Source organism: Erigeron canadensis, chromosome 9, assembly GCF_010389155.1.
Source record: "Erigeron canadensis isolate Cc75 chromosome 9, C_canadensis_v1, whole genome shotgun sequence".
NCBI lineage: Eukaryota > Viridiplantae > Streptophyta > Magnoliopsida > Asterales > Asteraceae > Erigeron > Erigeron canadensis.
Window position 1 is genome coordinate 4,146,080 of NC_057769.1, and position 17,281 is coordinate 4,163,360.

Sequence of the window (17,281 nt, forward strand, 5' to 3'; positions counted from 1 at the left end):
TTCCTCCATTTGGACGTCATCTGGTTCTTGTTTCTATGATGTTCCACTTGTGCATTGTACATTGTAGTTCTTACTCACCGTCCCCTAGAAACTGTCACCCGTTCGATCTTTCATAACAACTGGATCCTCAAACGCATCGAGCCAACACTCGATCAAAATCTTCATCTCGTACTTGGTCCAAGGTTTCTTCTTGGCTCGACTACAGGTCCCTTTTGCGGTTTGCCATTCGTTTTCCTTTCCTTTTTGGTTGGGAAGGCTCATGTGCATCGACTGGTGGTGGCGGTGGTGCAGCTGGTGGTGGTTGTTGTGGTGGTTGGGGTGCGACTTGTGGTGGCGGTTGGGTTGAGGGGTGTTGTTGTTGGGATAGCCATTGTTGATATTGGAGCCATTGTTGGTATTGGTAATTGTTTGGTGATGGTATGTACGGTGGATATTGTGGTGTGGATGGTGACGTGTGAGATAGTTGAGATGGCGCCAACGAGTTGATGGGCGAGTAGTTAAGCGCCGCGTTAAAGAAATTGTCACTCCGTTGATTACTAAAGTTTCTAGACATTTTGTATGGTGAAGATGGGTGTTGTTTTGGAGAAGATAATATATATGTGTGTGTGTGTGTGTAGAATGTATATACAGAGTGTATATATGCATGCTTTATATTTGGAAGTTGATGGCTCTGGTCAACATCACCGTTTACGACTCCAACGGCTAGGAAATTCAAAAAATGGCGATTTTTGTGTTGAATAAAAAAAAGGTAAAAAATAAACCAAAACTGTTTCGTCTCTGTGGGAATGGACAAGCCGGAACGAGACGAAGAACGCACTCGTCCTCCATACATGAACGAGCGGGAGAACAAGCAAAAACAAATCCACTGTGAATGCTCTTATAGTTACAACTTAAAATAACACGCAATAATAATCTAGATTTTGAAATAAAGAGCTTAACATATGCCTTAAAATATACCACAATTCGACGCATTTGACCCATTCCTTTTTCAAATATTTTCTACCTGGTTACCCTGTTTGACACAGTGCACAACACAACTCGCAAATCAGTTGAAATTACCACCTGTAATCATAATAACCCATTTCAATGGACCACTGTTCTAACCATTTGAACCATTCCTCTATCATAAAAGTTTTATTCATTTGAACCACGTGTCATAAACTAAACACAACCCAAATCGTTTCATTTATAAGGAAACAGATTTCGATGGTCACCTCTAAGTAGGCTCTAACTAGATACTTGTCTCATATTGTATCTCACTTAAGTTCACATGATCCATCAATGATACGACATTAGCAAATGAGCACAAAAACATTAATTTCATCTCATAGCCAAGTTACTCTCATAACCAAGCCTAAAATTACAAGTACATCATTAACTTTGTAACGGCAAACAAAATATTTCGAGAAATAATAGCAAAGGCTAAGCTTTATAATACAATCAAAACTTAACCTATTGACTGAGCTTCACACACCGTCAGCGACCCCAAACCAGCCCACGTCAAATCGTTCAGGCAGGCGCATCATGTGACAAGTAATTCACCCTCACCGACATAAGAAAGAGTAATTGTGTTTCAATGCAACCATGAGCTAAAATTCAATCTAGAAAGAAATCATAATTTCCATATATAAAGGTTCAGGTTACTCAATGAAGTAGTTTTTTTGTCTCAGCCTAAAGAGGTCTAGGATGTTAATAATTAGGCTAACTTGGATAGAGGTGTTATAACATCAAAAATAACATATATAATATAAAATTATTATTACATACAAACAATAAGAGGGGGAAAAAAAAAGAAGACTTGTGTATGATTAGACTGATTATCTTCATAAAGTGCAGACATACTTGTACCTACACTCAAATAAACACTGTTAAAAAATGTTAATTGAAAATAGGGATTTTCCAAAAGAAACTTACATATATCTAAAAAAGATTATATAGATAGATAGATATTATGCCTGTGTATCTATATCTATATGTAGGTGTGGGGATTTGGCCGGATAATGAAAGGATTTCTGGGGATGATTTTGGGTTAATGGATCAATGCAAAGATCCGATTCAAAAAGATAATTGTTTATAGAGGAAAAATAAATATTGACAGCTGTGGGATTTGAACCCACGCCCTTTCGGACCAGAGCCTAAATCTGGCGCCTTAGACCACTCGGCCAAACTGTCTTTTGTTGTTAGAAATTGGATAACTAATTTATTTATCGGATTTCCAAACTGTTTTTTATTTTTGTCTTGCATTTGTAAGGCAATTCAATTCTACGTATGTTGATATTTGATGTTTTAGACGATATGCCTCTTTTAAAATTTAAATTATCTATATCTATCTATACTCCATATATAAACAACTTACCCCTACCTCATTCAACTCTCTACCTATAAATTGTCCAATATACCTTTCTAATTTATACTGCTTTCACATACATTATCTCTAAAATTTCAAAATTACCCTTAAAAAAACTTCACAATTACCTAGAAACCCCATTGAGATAAAAACTTCATTCAACTCTAAAATTATTGTTACGGATAAGAAAAAAACATTTTAATTGTCGTAGATTATATCACAAAATGTTTAAAAAATAATTACTTTTTTATAACTCACGAAATTACTAACCAATTATGTCTTTTTTTATATTCGTATTAAATTTTAATCTTTGATTATATTTTTTTTTTTAATTGCCCTGACCTCCTCCCCTACAATTGTATGTTTCATACAATTGTAATTGGTTATTTTTCATGGTTAGTTTTGCACTTCATTATTTAGTTATTTCTTGCACCTAATCCACGACTTATTTTTAGAATGATAGATACACTTAGATATTGCATTGACGCATCTTATGAAAGTAACATGAACGCTATAAACCGTTACAGCATCTGACGCGTTATAGATCGTTGCTGTTGTAACGCGCGGGCACCACTCTAGTTATTTAGAAAGCGTAGATTTTACATGTACACAATATTATTATATTTTTCTATGTTTATCTTTATGATTATGGTATAACATTACAAAGTCCTAAAGATGCCTTTGTTGATGAGTAATTAACAAATTCAATCCTAATGCGAAAAGAAATTAGAGTTTATAATGGTTCACAAGAAAAGGCAGGAGGTCAATTTACTAGACTTTTATCGGACAAACATAGAGGTGAGGCAAAAGGGAATAGCTAGACCCAAACTTCAGCTCGATATCTGTCAAAAAAATATATATATATCATGTTGCTAGACTGTTAAATAATGTATTAATGTTAATTAACTTTTCATTCCTACTTTTTTTTTTCTTATGGTCGACATTCCTACTCTATTAATTTGTAATTTTGAGATAAAAGTAAAAGAAATTGGATCATGGGAAATGTATATATTCATAGGTAGAAGAAAAATAAATAAATCAGAAATGGACATTGAAGTATGTACTTGTTGTATGTACCAAGATATAAAAAATATAAGCATGGGAAAACACAATGGATTTGAAAGTCTTTGTAAACAACAAGAACTGACCAAGTAAAGACAACATATATTCACCTTAATCTTAGGAGAGTTGTGTGTGATAAATCATGGATCCATGTTCATGCATGGCAAGAATGTTTGCTCTTTTCTTAATTATAATACTAATTAACCTTGGGTTAATTGCATATTATTTATCCATCATCAATATCAGCAGATTTTCATTGTTATTGTTCCTTCTGCCATCACCAACGCCACCATACTCACATATTGACAAAAATATTCAATGTTCTACAATTTCGATAACATATATAAAGAAGTAGCTAGTCACATGTGTTTAAACATTGTCGTTTATATATCTAAAATCTGAAAAATCATGTGTGTGTGTATATATATACCTTTTAAGTTGTTCATGTCTAATTAATGGAAATATGGTAACCTCAAAATCAAGATGAACGAAGACAACAACATTATATATGTGATATGATTCTTTTCAATTAGTCCAACCCAACATATTCCCTTAAGATGCTTAATTATATGCATCACAGATTTCAGATTATACTTTTAAGTATATATAGATCACAAATTGTCACCAAAGGATTCTTAATAAGTGTGAACAAGACATTGTATATATATTGATTTAGAATAATTTAAAATAAGTAGAAATTAAATTAATAATCTATGGTACGAATAATGTAAGTGACTGTACGTAGTGTTGAAATACATGATCACATATTTATGCTTGAAGAATGGATACACAAGGATTCGGACAAGGATAATACGATCACTAACATCACATTAAGAGCTTATAAAATGTCGAACTTTAAACATGATGTTAAATACATGAAAAGAGAAATCACGAACAAGAAACACAAGTTTCATACAAACATCAAGGAAAACGATGAGTTCATGAAACTCGATACGAACTAGTACTAACAAGGTGCTTTGCTAATTAAAACAATAGTTATCATCATAAATCAATCTTACAAACCCTAATAATAAGCGAGTACCAACAAGATCTCACTAGAATTCTCGAATTCATATAGTCAGATCAAGAGTACTCGCCCATTTTGGATTCTTTGCACAATCTCCGCCTTCTAACCAGCTAACCCGCGACAACTCATGTGGATTGTCATGTTTCATTTTCTTATTCGGAGAAGGGAATAAAGAAAGAGACAAAGAGCTATCTACTTCTTCTTCCTCTTCCTCTTCTTGTGATCTTATCTTCATACTTAAAGACAAATTCAAATCAAGACCATTGTCTGCTACAGCTTTTCTCTTGTTTGTCTCAATAGGGCTATCAAATCTTTGACTATTCATGATGAGTTCATGGTCTATATGAGTTGACCTAGTGTTATGTAAGGCTTGTTTGATGACCCATTGTTGCATCAATCTTGCTTGATCATCTTGAAATCCATGATGCCCAATCTGGTAACATTTTTCCTCCATGGATGAGTTCAAAATCTTGCTGTTAATCAAGCTATAATCTGCCATTTTAGTAGTCATATCGTTTCTCGGCATCAAACATTCCCCCATATTACTACAAAGATATATAAGGTGTTTAAATTGTGTTAAATTCAAGAATGGAAATATATATATAATTACAACAAGTAAATAATGTAACGAAATATATAGCTCGGTACCTTGGATTTGGTCTGAATGATCTTGAATTGAACATAGGAAGCTGCCACAAATTGTGAGCGTAGTGATTGTTTCTTCCAGTATAGTAGTCTCCTTCATTTATTACTAAAAATAGAAAGAAGACTAGATTACAACCGTAGAAAATTAATCAAGAAATAATAATTCGTGAAAACCCTAATCTGAAAAGACAAATTTGGATCAATGCTAGCTTGTTAACTTATTATATATGTGTAACATCATCAAATATTGTATGTACCTTGCCCCTGATCGTCAATCCTCTTGCTTCGATACATCTACGATTGTAAGAAAAATAAGTTAATTAACTTACTTTGTCAAGTATATGTAACAAGCTAGTAAGTCAATAGTGAAATTTATACGAGAAACTGATTTACAATAATTGAATTATTAATTATTATTACCTGTAGATGGCTTTTTACATGAGCAATGCTAAGACCTTTCATGTTCATTAGTTGTAAAACTAGTTTAGGAGTTGCTCCTACACAAAAACATAGTAATAATCAGAAATACCAAAGATTGTTAGAAAATCAATAAGATCTAAACAAAAACTTCAAGTTCAAGTTGAAGAAAGATTTAGAGTAATTATATATCAGTGAATTTAGTTAATTACTTTCTTGACCACCGAGTCGTTCCACAGCTCGAACAAACATGAGATGAAGTTCAGGAGTCCATCTCAATCTAGGCATCTTGGATCTAACATATTGTCTAACTCTAGTAGTTGATGTATCCATCCGCTTCTGATCACCATCTTCTTGATCCACCATGCTATTATTCCCTGAGCTCTCATCACCCGATTTCGTCTTATTGTTACCGTCATCTACTTCATCGTCGTCCTCGAGATTCTTGCAACAAAACTGATCATTTGAACCATCACAATCACCATGATCTTCAGTCATCTTATTTTCTTGCTAGCTTTTTATGACTAGTAACGACTAACTAACTGATATATAATCAGTTGTTGTTGTTGTATTCATCAATCTTCAAAGAATCATCATCATGAGAACACAGTTTGCTTTTTCAAAAGTAGAAAGTCTAGATATGATATTTTAAGCTTTTAATCTGAGAACAAAATTAAATGACCAAAGAAATGGGCATATATGACTAAGACCCTTTAAAAGTCTAAGGATGGACTTGTCTATATGTATGCTTCAATAAATAAATCAAATATTCTATTCTAATTGCATTTACGTACTGACATATATAACAACCAGTGGGGACGTGGGTTTGATGGTCTACTGATAAGATCTTTTAAAGTGGAGTATTCAGTACGAGTTTGAGTCTCATTTTCTACATTTTTATAGGTGGTCGGACTATTAGAGTTCGGAAGTTTTGGCCTTCTAGGTTTCATTTCAAGGATTTTATGTAATTTAACAATAAAAGTTGTAATTTAGGAGTATGAGTGGACTAACTTGGACGGTTCTTCGTTAAAAAAAAAAAAAAAAAAAACCATAAATACATACATAACAATACAATACAATTAATTGACAATAGGGACCATTTGAACCATGTGTGGACATGGTTTTGTAAGACTAGCTAGGGAGAATGGACTTAAACTGTAGATCAAGTATATTAAAGCATGGAGAAAGGTCAGCTAGCTGCTAGGGCTATTTTTTCAAAGAGGAAATTTTCTCTAAGTTTTAGAAGACTTCTTCACCGTTCCACTCCCTATATAGTCTCTATATTATTTAATGCTATTTAATTTTTGGAAGACAAATAATGGCTGATTGATTTAAAGAATCGTAGATCCCTCCATACAATACGTACAGCGAGTTGCAGAATCTTAATTAGTTTCCGCTAGCTAGCTTATTATGAGTCGGGTAGAAAATTCGTAAGATCGTTCCAAAAGTCGACTAAAAACCGACACAAGAATAAACGGATTAGATCGAGTTGCATGTCTAATCTCGATCATAACGTCAACCAATTAGAAATTCTACATAGGTACGTACAATAATGTCTTAATTTCAGAATTTATAAAACATGTGTAGTTTTTCTTTTTCTTTTTAACAACAAACTTTACAATTTAATTATTATTATAGAGTACTTCTCCTTATAGCTCAGTGGTTCAGCACCAGCTTTTCATGCTGGAGATCGCAAGTTCAAGACATGAGAATGACATTTCAAGGTATTTCACAAATGAAGTCCTCCGATTTGAGTCCTGCAGAGTGACAGGGTTTTAGCCCAATTAAATGTCGTACTTTCGGGCGGTTTAGTTGGGGGTTTCTCCTCCTACTAGTTATTGAGGGTGAGGGGGCTCTCTAGCGCGGACCCATTTAAGACAACGTAAGCTAGATCCCTTGTTGCGAACAAATAATCCACACCTTTAAAAAAGAAAAAAGAATTCGATACTATAGATAATCCAAACTACTACTACCATATGTTAAAATTTGAACCTTGGTCTTTACGCAAAAGACAAGCGTCTCTACGTATACTAAACTTAATTTGTACTAACTTGAAATCATGGAATAGGTACAAACTAGTTTCTTACCCTGGGCGTTGTCCTGAGAAATTAACATAATTATACGTTATGCAATGTGTATTACAAAAGCGTATCACATAAAAAATACTACTACGCACAGAATATAAGGTGTTGCAATAGACTACTTAAAATCTAACGTTTTTATATAACAGAAAAACTACCATAGTGTTCAACCCTTCTTTCACTAACTTTTATTTTAAAAAACTTTCGAGGCTTTTAAGGGCTTTTGGGGGGCTAGGGCTTTTAATTTAAAATGTATATCCAAACAGAGCTGCATAATAAATGAAGCTGCTTTTTAAAAGCTTTGGGCTTTTAAGCTCCTAAAAGCTCTCAAAAGCCCCTACCAAACAGACACTTGATGAATAAAATCCCTTACTAGTATTGAGTGTATTTAAAGAATTTTTTATTTTTTATGATTATTACCGAGGACGATGGAAAATAGTAAAAGAATATATTTCAATTATCAAAACTTATAAAATATAAATAAATAAACAAATATGAAATATAGACAGTTACCTTTTAATATTTTGTATAATTTTAAAGTTTTAATATATTGATATTGTATAAATAAATCATATTATAAATAATTTTTTTTATTATGAAGTAAAACTTATGAATAGAAATAATAAATAAATTTACGTTAATTATTTAGATGTAAGTTAAGAAAAATAAAAAAATATTATTCTTTTAATTATGAGTCGGAAAGTGACTCGTATCGACACGGAATGTGACTCGCACCGATTCGGACGATTCTTGAACAAAGTTGAGTCATTTACTAAGACGTCTCGTTTTCACTTTATTTTAACTCGACTTGTGACTTATACGAATTTGACAAACATGATTATAACGGATAAAATAGAACTACTAAGTCATCAAAAAAAATCCACTCCATGCGTTCAATATTATTGTTCCTCCAACCAAAACTGTACGACTTATCAGATGGTGTGACCAATAATATTTTATTTGATAAGGTTTGATCATTTTTTATTTATTTGTATTTTTGTCTTGTTGTTTTCCACTACTTGTTTGAGTTACATATTAGTTTGCTACTTTTATATTGTTTAATTTGTCCAATATGGTTGCTTTCGTATTTGTATTAGTATTTGTATTATCAAACATGTTTTCAAGACATCGGTAGGACGCATGAGTGATAAACGTTCGAACCGCATAGTAGCCGGACCCAGCAGACAGGTATGTCTTCTTTTCAAAAATTCTCGGCAGACAGGTATGATTTTCTAAACATTTTTCATTTTCCGTCTTGCACTCTTTTGTGGCCGGAGGTCCCTATGGAAGCAGTCTCTCTACCTTTGTGTAGAGGTAAGACTGTCTACAGCTTACCTCCCCAATACCCCGCGCAGGGATTGAGTCTTGTTTTGTTGTTGTTCATTAAACAAAAATTACAAAAATGGACAATTATTTTAGACCATACGAAAATAAAATGTTTGCCAATTGCCATCCATATGTCGGTTTTTGTTGGACAATTATTTTATAACATGTCAAAATGAAAATATAGAACGAATGGAGTAAAACTAGTAGAAAATTAATCATTTATAATTTATTTTTTATTTTTATATATGAGTAACAAATTAAGAAGATTAAGATAAGAGAAGAAAAATAATGAAATGAATTGACAGAGGGGGGGTCCCAAGGGGGAGAAAATAAAGTCTGTGAGGATCGATTGCCATCCCATCGGGTATGTCGGTCTTTGACGGATTCCTTTTTGGTTACTGCTACGTACCCCCTTCTCCGCCGATACAAACAAATTTCTTCTTTTTTCCACTTCACTTGTTCAATTTTCCATAAGATTCCTCTTGCAAATCCCCCCCATTTTCTTTTTAATTTTTTTTTTCTTTCTAACTATAAGTTATAAGTTATAAGTTATAGTAGTATATATGCTTATAAATTTACTATTACATGTATAATGGAAAATAGGTTGTAAATTAAGCCAGTTACTTCAACTAATTCAATTAGGAAAATGTTAATTGAAGTTCTAACTTCTAAGAACTTCATTAAACGCGCATAAAAGGTCTACACGTTTTGAGATTAAAAGCTCATCTTGAATTATATGGCAAATATATAACTATTTAATGCACCTTAACGAAAGCCCTTAAAACTTCATTTAGTAAAACTCGTTCGATAAAAGTGCATAGATAGTTATACTTGATAAGATAGTGATAGAATATAATATACTCTCTTTGTTCCATTTTAATTGTCCACATTTAACATTTTGAGTCTTTTTTTTTTATGTTTGACTGTAAGTAATCTTATTTAATCTTGAATTATATGACAAGTATATAACTATTTAATGCACCTTAACGAAAGACCTTAAAACTGCTTTTTTAGTAAAACCTGTTCGATAAAAATGCATAGATAGTTACACTTGATAAGATAGTGATAGAATATAATATACAATCTTTGTTCCATTTTAATTGTCCACAGTTGACATTTTGAGTCTTCTTTTAAGTTTGATTGTAAATAATCTTAATTGTGTTATAAAATACTTAATATAAAATATATGAATAGATCGAGTTTTCAATATACTTTTCATTGATATAAGTTTCATCAACTACTAAATAATGAAAAAAAAACACTTGATTGATATATGTTTTATTGAAATCTTTATTGAAGGTTTTGACATTCTTACAAGAGGTCTTAAGCTCAAAAGTTACGAGGTAAAACATTTTGGACAACATTTAGCTCAAATTAAGCTGTTGGATACTTGAATCGATGATGCTTTTAAACTCTTTGTAGTTTTTAATATGGATAATATTTTCTTAAAACTTTTTTCTTTTGACCTTTGAACTTATTTTTGATTTTCTTAAAACGAAACATGGATATAAATTATTTTTAATTGTGTCAAGAGAAGAAGAAAAATTCATGCTATACGACATAATTAATTATTAAACTTTTTACTAGATTTATAGCTGGCTATGTATAAAGTGGTCTTTTAACTCTTTACTCAAAATAACCTATGGTGATCGATTTGAGTTAAGAGTGTAACCCAACTTGCCAATAATTTAAGACTTCTAATATGATATCCGCGCGTTACAACGGATGCCATTAACAGGATGCAAATGGAAAAAAAGAGAGAGATATATATTGAAAGAGAGGTGTGTGTGAATGACTACAAATGAAAATGGAGGAATTTTTTTGTAAATGATAGTTTTAACATTTCACTCCATGTAACTTTCAACATAGGAGCTATTATTGTGTATCCAAATATTCGATACAGCCGTATTACTGCTAAATTTTAAAGAATCCATTTGATTAACAATGTTTTTGAATCTGATTGATCCGGTCGGATTTCCAGTTGAAAGGGTTGATCTTGTGACCTTCGTGAATAGTTTCGTAGGAAGTTCGTTTGTACCCGTATGTTTCGTTAAATGAACATGAATATAATACAAAATCTGTTATCTTGTAAAATAAACAAACATGAACATAGATCTTCTTTGTTTTCATTACCGTTCGATAATACGTCTGTGGTCATTCATCCATTCGTTCAGTTATATCCACAAACATTCCTTTATTTATATCGGTGAACATTTGTTATACTTGTTTTTAGTTAATACCTAATCGTCTATATTATATATCCCTTTGCCTATGTAGCACCGAAACAGGTACGAGAACGATACATGAATGAAAAATGACAAAACTAAAAAATGCAAGATACATGTACGGCAACAAAAAAACATACAAATTTAAATATATCAATTTTTTATAGAGAGACTTGAGCCTTCAAATATTATGTATAGTTGTATAATATGTGCTTGATTAGTGATCACTAATCGAATACTTAGTTTTTGATAAAATTGGTTTTGAAATAAAAAAATTTGAATGTTGATCAAATTGTATATAATATAGTCTGTTACGAATACGAAAAGTCCATTAAACTCTAATATTAATTAGACTTAGTATGAAACTTCAAAAAAACTTTTCGGTATCTATAAAAAATTCAAGGAAAAGTTTCCCATGTGTTTCGTACACGGAAACGTTTCCATGGAGTTTCTAAAATGGGTACGGCTACATGTTTGAAGTTTCGGTGCATCATAGCCCTTTGCAATGTAGCGGGAACATGTGTAAGGTATTTGTTTTTAATTATTTGTAATCTTTTTATTTGTTTAAATGAGTATATATTTTCAAAAATATAAAAAATAAATGAAAATGAAAAAAACAAGGTAAAAAATAAAATAAAATGGATCTTCTTGTTGTTTTTTTTTTCTTAAACAACCTTCTTTCAAGATTTCTATCTGTACATCTTTGGAATTTCTTTTTTTTTTTAATACAAGTTAGCTCATGTTGTGAGTCAGTGAGTAGGGCTGTAAACAAACTAAACAGTTCATGAACCGTTTGGCGAGAAGTTCGTTCGTATTCGTTCAAACATGAACAAAACTCTCGTTCGTTTATTTACGTTCATGAACGTTCGATAATCTGTTCGTGAACGTTCGTTCGTTTATGTTCATGAACGGTCGTTCGTGAACAATAGTTCGTTTATGTTCGTGAACGATAATCCGTTATATTCGTTTACATATATATACACACAATAACTTATACTATAAAAATAGTTTAAATACAAATATTTCTTTTATATAATATATATAAATATCTAATTATTTAAGAAATGTTTAAATAAAAATACTTAATTTATAAATATTTCGTTCGTTTGGGTTCGTTCATTAGTGTTCGTTCGTTTGTGTTCGTGAACATTTGTTCATGAACACAAACGAACGAACATGAACAAGACATTATGTTCGTTTATCTGTTTGTGAACCGTTCGTTAATTTAAACGAACATGAACAAAGCTCCGTTCGTGTTCGTTCGGTTCGTTTAGAGCCTATCAATGAGTGTAGTTAGTTTTCAATTTATGCATTAAAAAGTTTATATAAAACTATTGGTTTAAAAGTATCCTATGATAAAATTGGTCATGATGAACCTAAATTCAATACACTCAATAAATTAACAGAATTTTTAAGTAGTCAACAATCTCAAATACGTAGGTTATTAATCAATTAATAACTTTATTTATATAGGTTTCTCATTTTCTCTAGTATAGAAAATAAGCTAGGTAAGATTCACTTAGACATTGAAGAGGTTATGGTGTTTTCTATAATTTCTTGAGACAATAAAGTCTAGGGTTTTGCATGAATGAGTTATTATACTAATGATATATTTTTTGTTCGATTAGACCATGGAAAAATGGGCATAATGCCAGTAATAAGGTCAACTCTCGACAATCCCATGCATTATTCTATTCTATTAAAAAAATCATACTATTTAAATAATAACAGTCCAAAATGTTTGAAATATTTAAATAAAATGGCATGGGTATATGTTAAACACCACCTATTAATGCGGATCAACACCATCATTCCAGAATGAGTATGTTTGTCTTCACTCTATTCCTGGATTAATAAAAGGTCCGTTTCTACTCATGCTCTCACAAATTCGAAAAAATACTCAATTTTTGACGAGTATCTTATTATAAGCCCGTATTATAGCTAATAGCGCTTGTAAAAAAAAAAATCAAAGTATCATACGAGAAGTATCAATGTATACTTTCCATATGATTGGTATTTGACAGTTTATGCCGAATTAGAATATATACATCATATCTATAAATGTATGTGTAGTTGTGTACGTTATGTATAATATGTCCTGATTTAATTTATTTTTTTTTTAAATAAAAATAATTATATCAACCGATCTAACAAAAAGCCAGAACAATAAGTTACAATTACAATTAACATCCAAATGTAAGAAGAGAAGCAACAAATAAACTATAAACTATACACTAAATACATACAAATGAAACATAATTAGAATTTCTTTAGGTCGTCCCAACTAAAAAGCGGCCAACTAATTAATTAGCTCTAAATTTAATCCTTATATCAATAATTTATGCTACTAAATGAAAAAGGTACCTTCTTTTTCCTTTCTCAAAAAGTAAAAATTTACCCAAATTATCTTTCCATCTTATTTACTAATATATTTTTAGTTAATACTACCACGTTACCCAAACATATTATCTCCTACAATCAATAAAAATACTAAAAAAATTCATTTATAACATTTATCATTTAACTCTTAAAATAACTATACAACCATTTTTTACATCTATGACCTACAAAACTCGTTGCCGTCATCTTTACCACCCTTCATCGTAACCACAATCACCGTTGCATTATGTGGTATCCGTCGATAATCTTGAATGAATATGTGATTACCATGTTATTGTAGAGTAATAATATGATATTATCTTGAATAAATATGTGTTTTTAGATGCGAGGACGTTTATAGTTAACGAGCATGGTACTCGTGTAACGCGACGGCGAGCCGGCGATGACGGTGGTCTGATGGCAGTTACAGATGGCGATGGTGCCGGCGGCATCAATTTATGTAGGTAAAGATATTTTATTTAAAGGGGGTTAGTAGAGATATTTTATAATATAATGAACTAATAGTATAATTTAATATTAAGTGTTGATAGTGATTTAATTCATTAATGGTATTTTAATTAATTCGCATGTCTCATTTTTGCTAAACTTTCACTACCATGGGCTTATAATTTTTATATAGTAGTATATATAAATACTTAATTGATGAAACATGAACATAACGTTTATATGTTTGTGTCTTTCTATTACGTTTTTAATCATATGAACAGCAAAAATGTTGTCTAATAACACAAAATCCACAAGTAGTAAATTACATAACTAGAATCTACAACTTATAAAATGGTAAAATGTAAATGTAACATACAACGCTGTATTTCACAAGTTTTTGGTTTCAATATTTCGACGATGTATGGGGTAATTGAGATATAGACGGTCTTGTTTTTACCAAGGTAGAGAGCCTGTTTTCAGGTTCTATCTAAATGATAGAAAATAACCTCTGTATCTGCATGAGGTGAGGATTGAACGTAGGGACGACAATGGGGCGCGTATCATCGGGGATCTCAATCTCCATCCTCGTACCCGATTCCCACTTGCAATCCTCATCTCCGACGAGGAATTAGATTACATCTCCATACCCGTCCCGTCAGGTATCGGAGATCCGCATCGAATAGACAAAGATTTCTTTTTTGAATAAACATAACTTCATAAAAGTAAAAAATAGCTAAAATAATGTATAGTTCAACCCTTTTTTATATATAATATAATTTTTATATACAAACAAATAAAAAAGCTTTGTGTGTGTGGGTTGGGGGGGGGGGGTAAATGCTTAGGAATCCCTTAGTCTCATAAAGGAATTTTTCCTCTCAAGCTAGCAACCCTGCAACGCTGCCTGGCGATGAGACCCTAGAAACCTTGGCTGGTTGAATATGCTTTTGCAGGGATTCGAGCCTGGGTGGTGTTCCCCACCAAGTCGCTTTTTAGGGGGGCAGGTGGCCACTAGGCTGTAACCCAGATGGTTAGCTTAATGTGATTATATATATATATATATATATATATACTTTTTTCGGATTCGAGTATGGAGATTAGAGATGTATAGTTTCTCATCCACGTCTACATCCCCATCCGGGAAGCAATTACGTACATTCTTATACTCGTCTTTATCCCCGGTCAACTCTGGGATTCCTAGGTCAAACCGAGTTCGAGTATCAGATTCTCCATCAGTTTCGGGTATTTTTGTCATCCCTAATTGAACCCTTGACCTTTGTTTCTAAAAACAAATGTGTTAACTATTTAATCCAACCATGTCACTTATAAATCATATATATTATAAAAATAATGTTATTTATTATTTAATTACTACAATATTTATCCAATCATTCAACAATTATTATTGCCAAAGATTAATATATTCTACACAAAAGCAACGTAACCTAACTAGTGGGTATGGTTTTGAAATTTTATAATTTACAAAAGATTAATTATAATGTAAACACAACTAAGTCAACATTTGAAACTACTCGTATTATAATATAGTTGCTACTGACTTTTGATAAACTTCTATCCTTCGTAATTAAACACTTGAGACAATATTACATTATACAACTTGAAATTTAGGACCATACTAGATTTTAGACCCGTATCTAACCCTGGACATGAGATTTACGATATTAACAATATTAGATCTTCATACATTTAAGTCATAAAAGCTTACAATTTTAAAAAAACACGGTTTTAAGTGTTATATTTTGCAAGTTGTAGTACAATAATCATAGGTTCCTCATTGTCATTATTAGCCTAGACATATTGATGTAATTTTTTGTCGTAGTCATTCCACAAGGCACATGCTATATATAATAATTTCTCCATTATAATATATTTTGAAACAGATATACTCATAATGTGATATTATTAGGAACAAAATTAAGAATTGAAATATAAATATATGTGTTTAATCATGATGCACGCTCACAACACGCATATGTTTATTTTCAATCACTTGTTCTATGATAATATGATAACAATTAGGATTGTTTTTATATTCTTTGATAACAATTAGGACTCTTCTAATATTTGTTAATAAGTCATTAGGTTTTCAAATAATTTTTTGTAAAAAATATTTCATATGTTAAATTTTTTTTATTTAATTAAATGATTGTAAATTTTAAAAAATTCTCTCAAGTTGATGGCTAAAAATAAATATAAATTGAGTATTCAGGGCTAAAAAGTGTAAATTATTGATGGAAAACAAAAAAGTGTAAATTAATGAGACTTTTTCTACTAACTAATATAAATATTAATATAATAATATATTTGGATAATGATTATTAGGATCTTTAATTTGTAGTTTATCTAAATGATGACATCATCAAAAGTCAATTTGATGAAATCGAACAATATGATTGGTTAATTAGTCATTAGTTCAACTGTCTTATAGTATATATTAAGATGTTATATGTATCGTATCTGAAAAAATCATTAGTTACATAATAGTGCAACACTTCAAAGGCAAAATCATAAGCTGGATCAATAAATTCGAATCACAATATGTAAATCATAATATATTGGTGTCGAATGTTTGCAACTCAAGACATGAAATTCGCACTCATCAAGTCGTGAGAGACCACTGATCTCTAATAACATCTATGCCACCCTAAAACACAAATCATGATTAAACTCATTAAGTTTAAATCATAAAACTAAACTGCCCGATCCCAAAACTAAGATGACTCATTTTTATTTGTTTATTTATTATTTTTATTAGTGCGAGACAGTCTGTACAAATAGTATGTTGCACAACTAATTTATAGCCAAGATTGACCAAATGTCACTCTATGAGTATTATCAATAATGTCATTTTGCTGACCATCAAAAAAAAAAGAAGGCAATCGCAATCAAATTTCTATTCATGGTCAATGGGAGTAGAATATCATGCATCTCTATTAAACATGTGCATGATTAACATATATAGCAATTAGCATTAGCAATATACCAATATAACATAAACTTGATCACTTCATCATCATATGGCTATGTCAGTATGTCGTTAGAATATAAAAGCTTACAATTAGTCAATTAATATTCACATTAATTGATCTATTGAGCTTGTAGCCGTGGTAGCCCAATGGCCCGTTTGCAGAATACGTGGGCCTTGGTCATCTTTAAATCTCAGCCCATTTTTCTATTCTTGATTTTGTTCTAAATTCTTCTTTTAACTTACCTCAAAAATCACTATTAGTAGTATAACTTTCATTGTTATCATATTACGTATTATATTACTCCTGGTCCCAAAAGAAACATACTCCTTATATTATAC

At 31.3% G+C, this 17,281-nt stretch overlaps 1 protein-coding gene and 1 non-coding gene across 2 annotated transcripts; both read right to left on the reverse strand.

Moving 5' to 3' along the window:
- Positions 1–2,092: 2,092 nt before the first annotated feature.
- TRNAL-UAG lies at positions 2,093–2,172 on the reverse strand. Its single transcript has one exon. It is a non-coding gene; the product is annotated as a tRNA-Leu (tRNA).
- Positions 2,173–4,318: 2,146 nt separating this feature from the next.
- On the reverse strand, positions 4,319–6,129 carry LOC122583825 (two-component response regulator ARR18-like). Its single transcript, XM_043756206.1, has 5 exons — positions 5,711–6,129; positions 5,502–5,578; positions 5,339–5,375; positions 5,085–5,187; positions 4,319–4,981 (listed from the first exon to the last, which is right to left on the reverse strand). Exons 1-5 carry the CDS (start codon positions 5,994–5,996, stop codon positions 4,480–4,482), a joined length of 1,005 nt encoding a protein of 334 aa, XP_043612141.1. The 5' UTR covers positions 5,997–6,129; the 3' UTR covers positions 4,319–4,479.
- Positions 6,130–17,281: the final 11,152 nt, after the last annotated feature.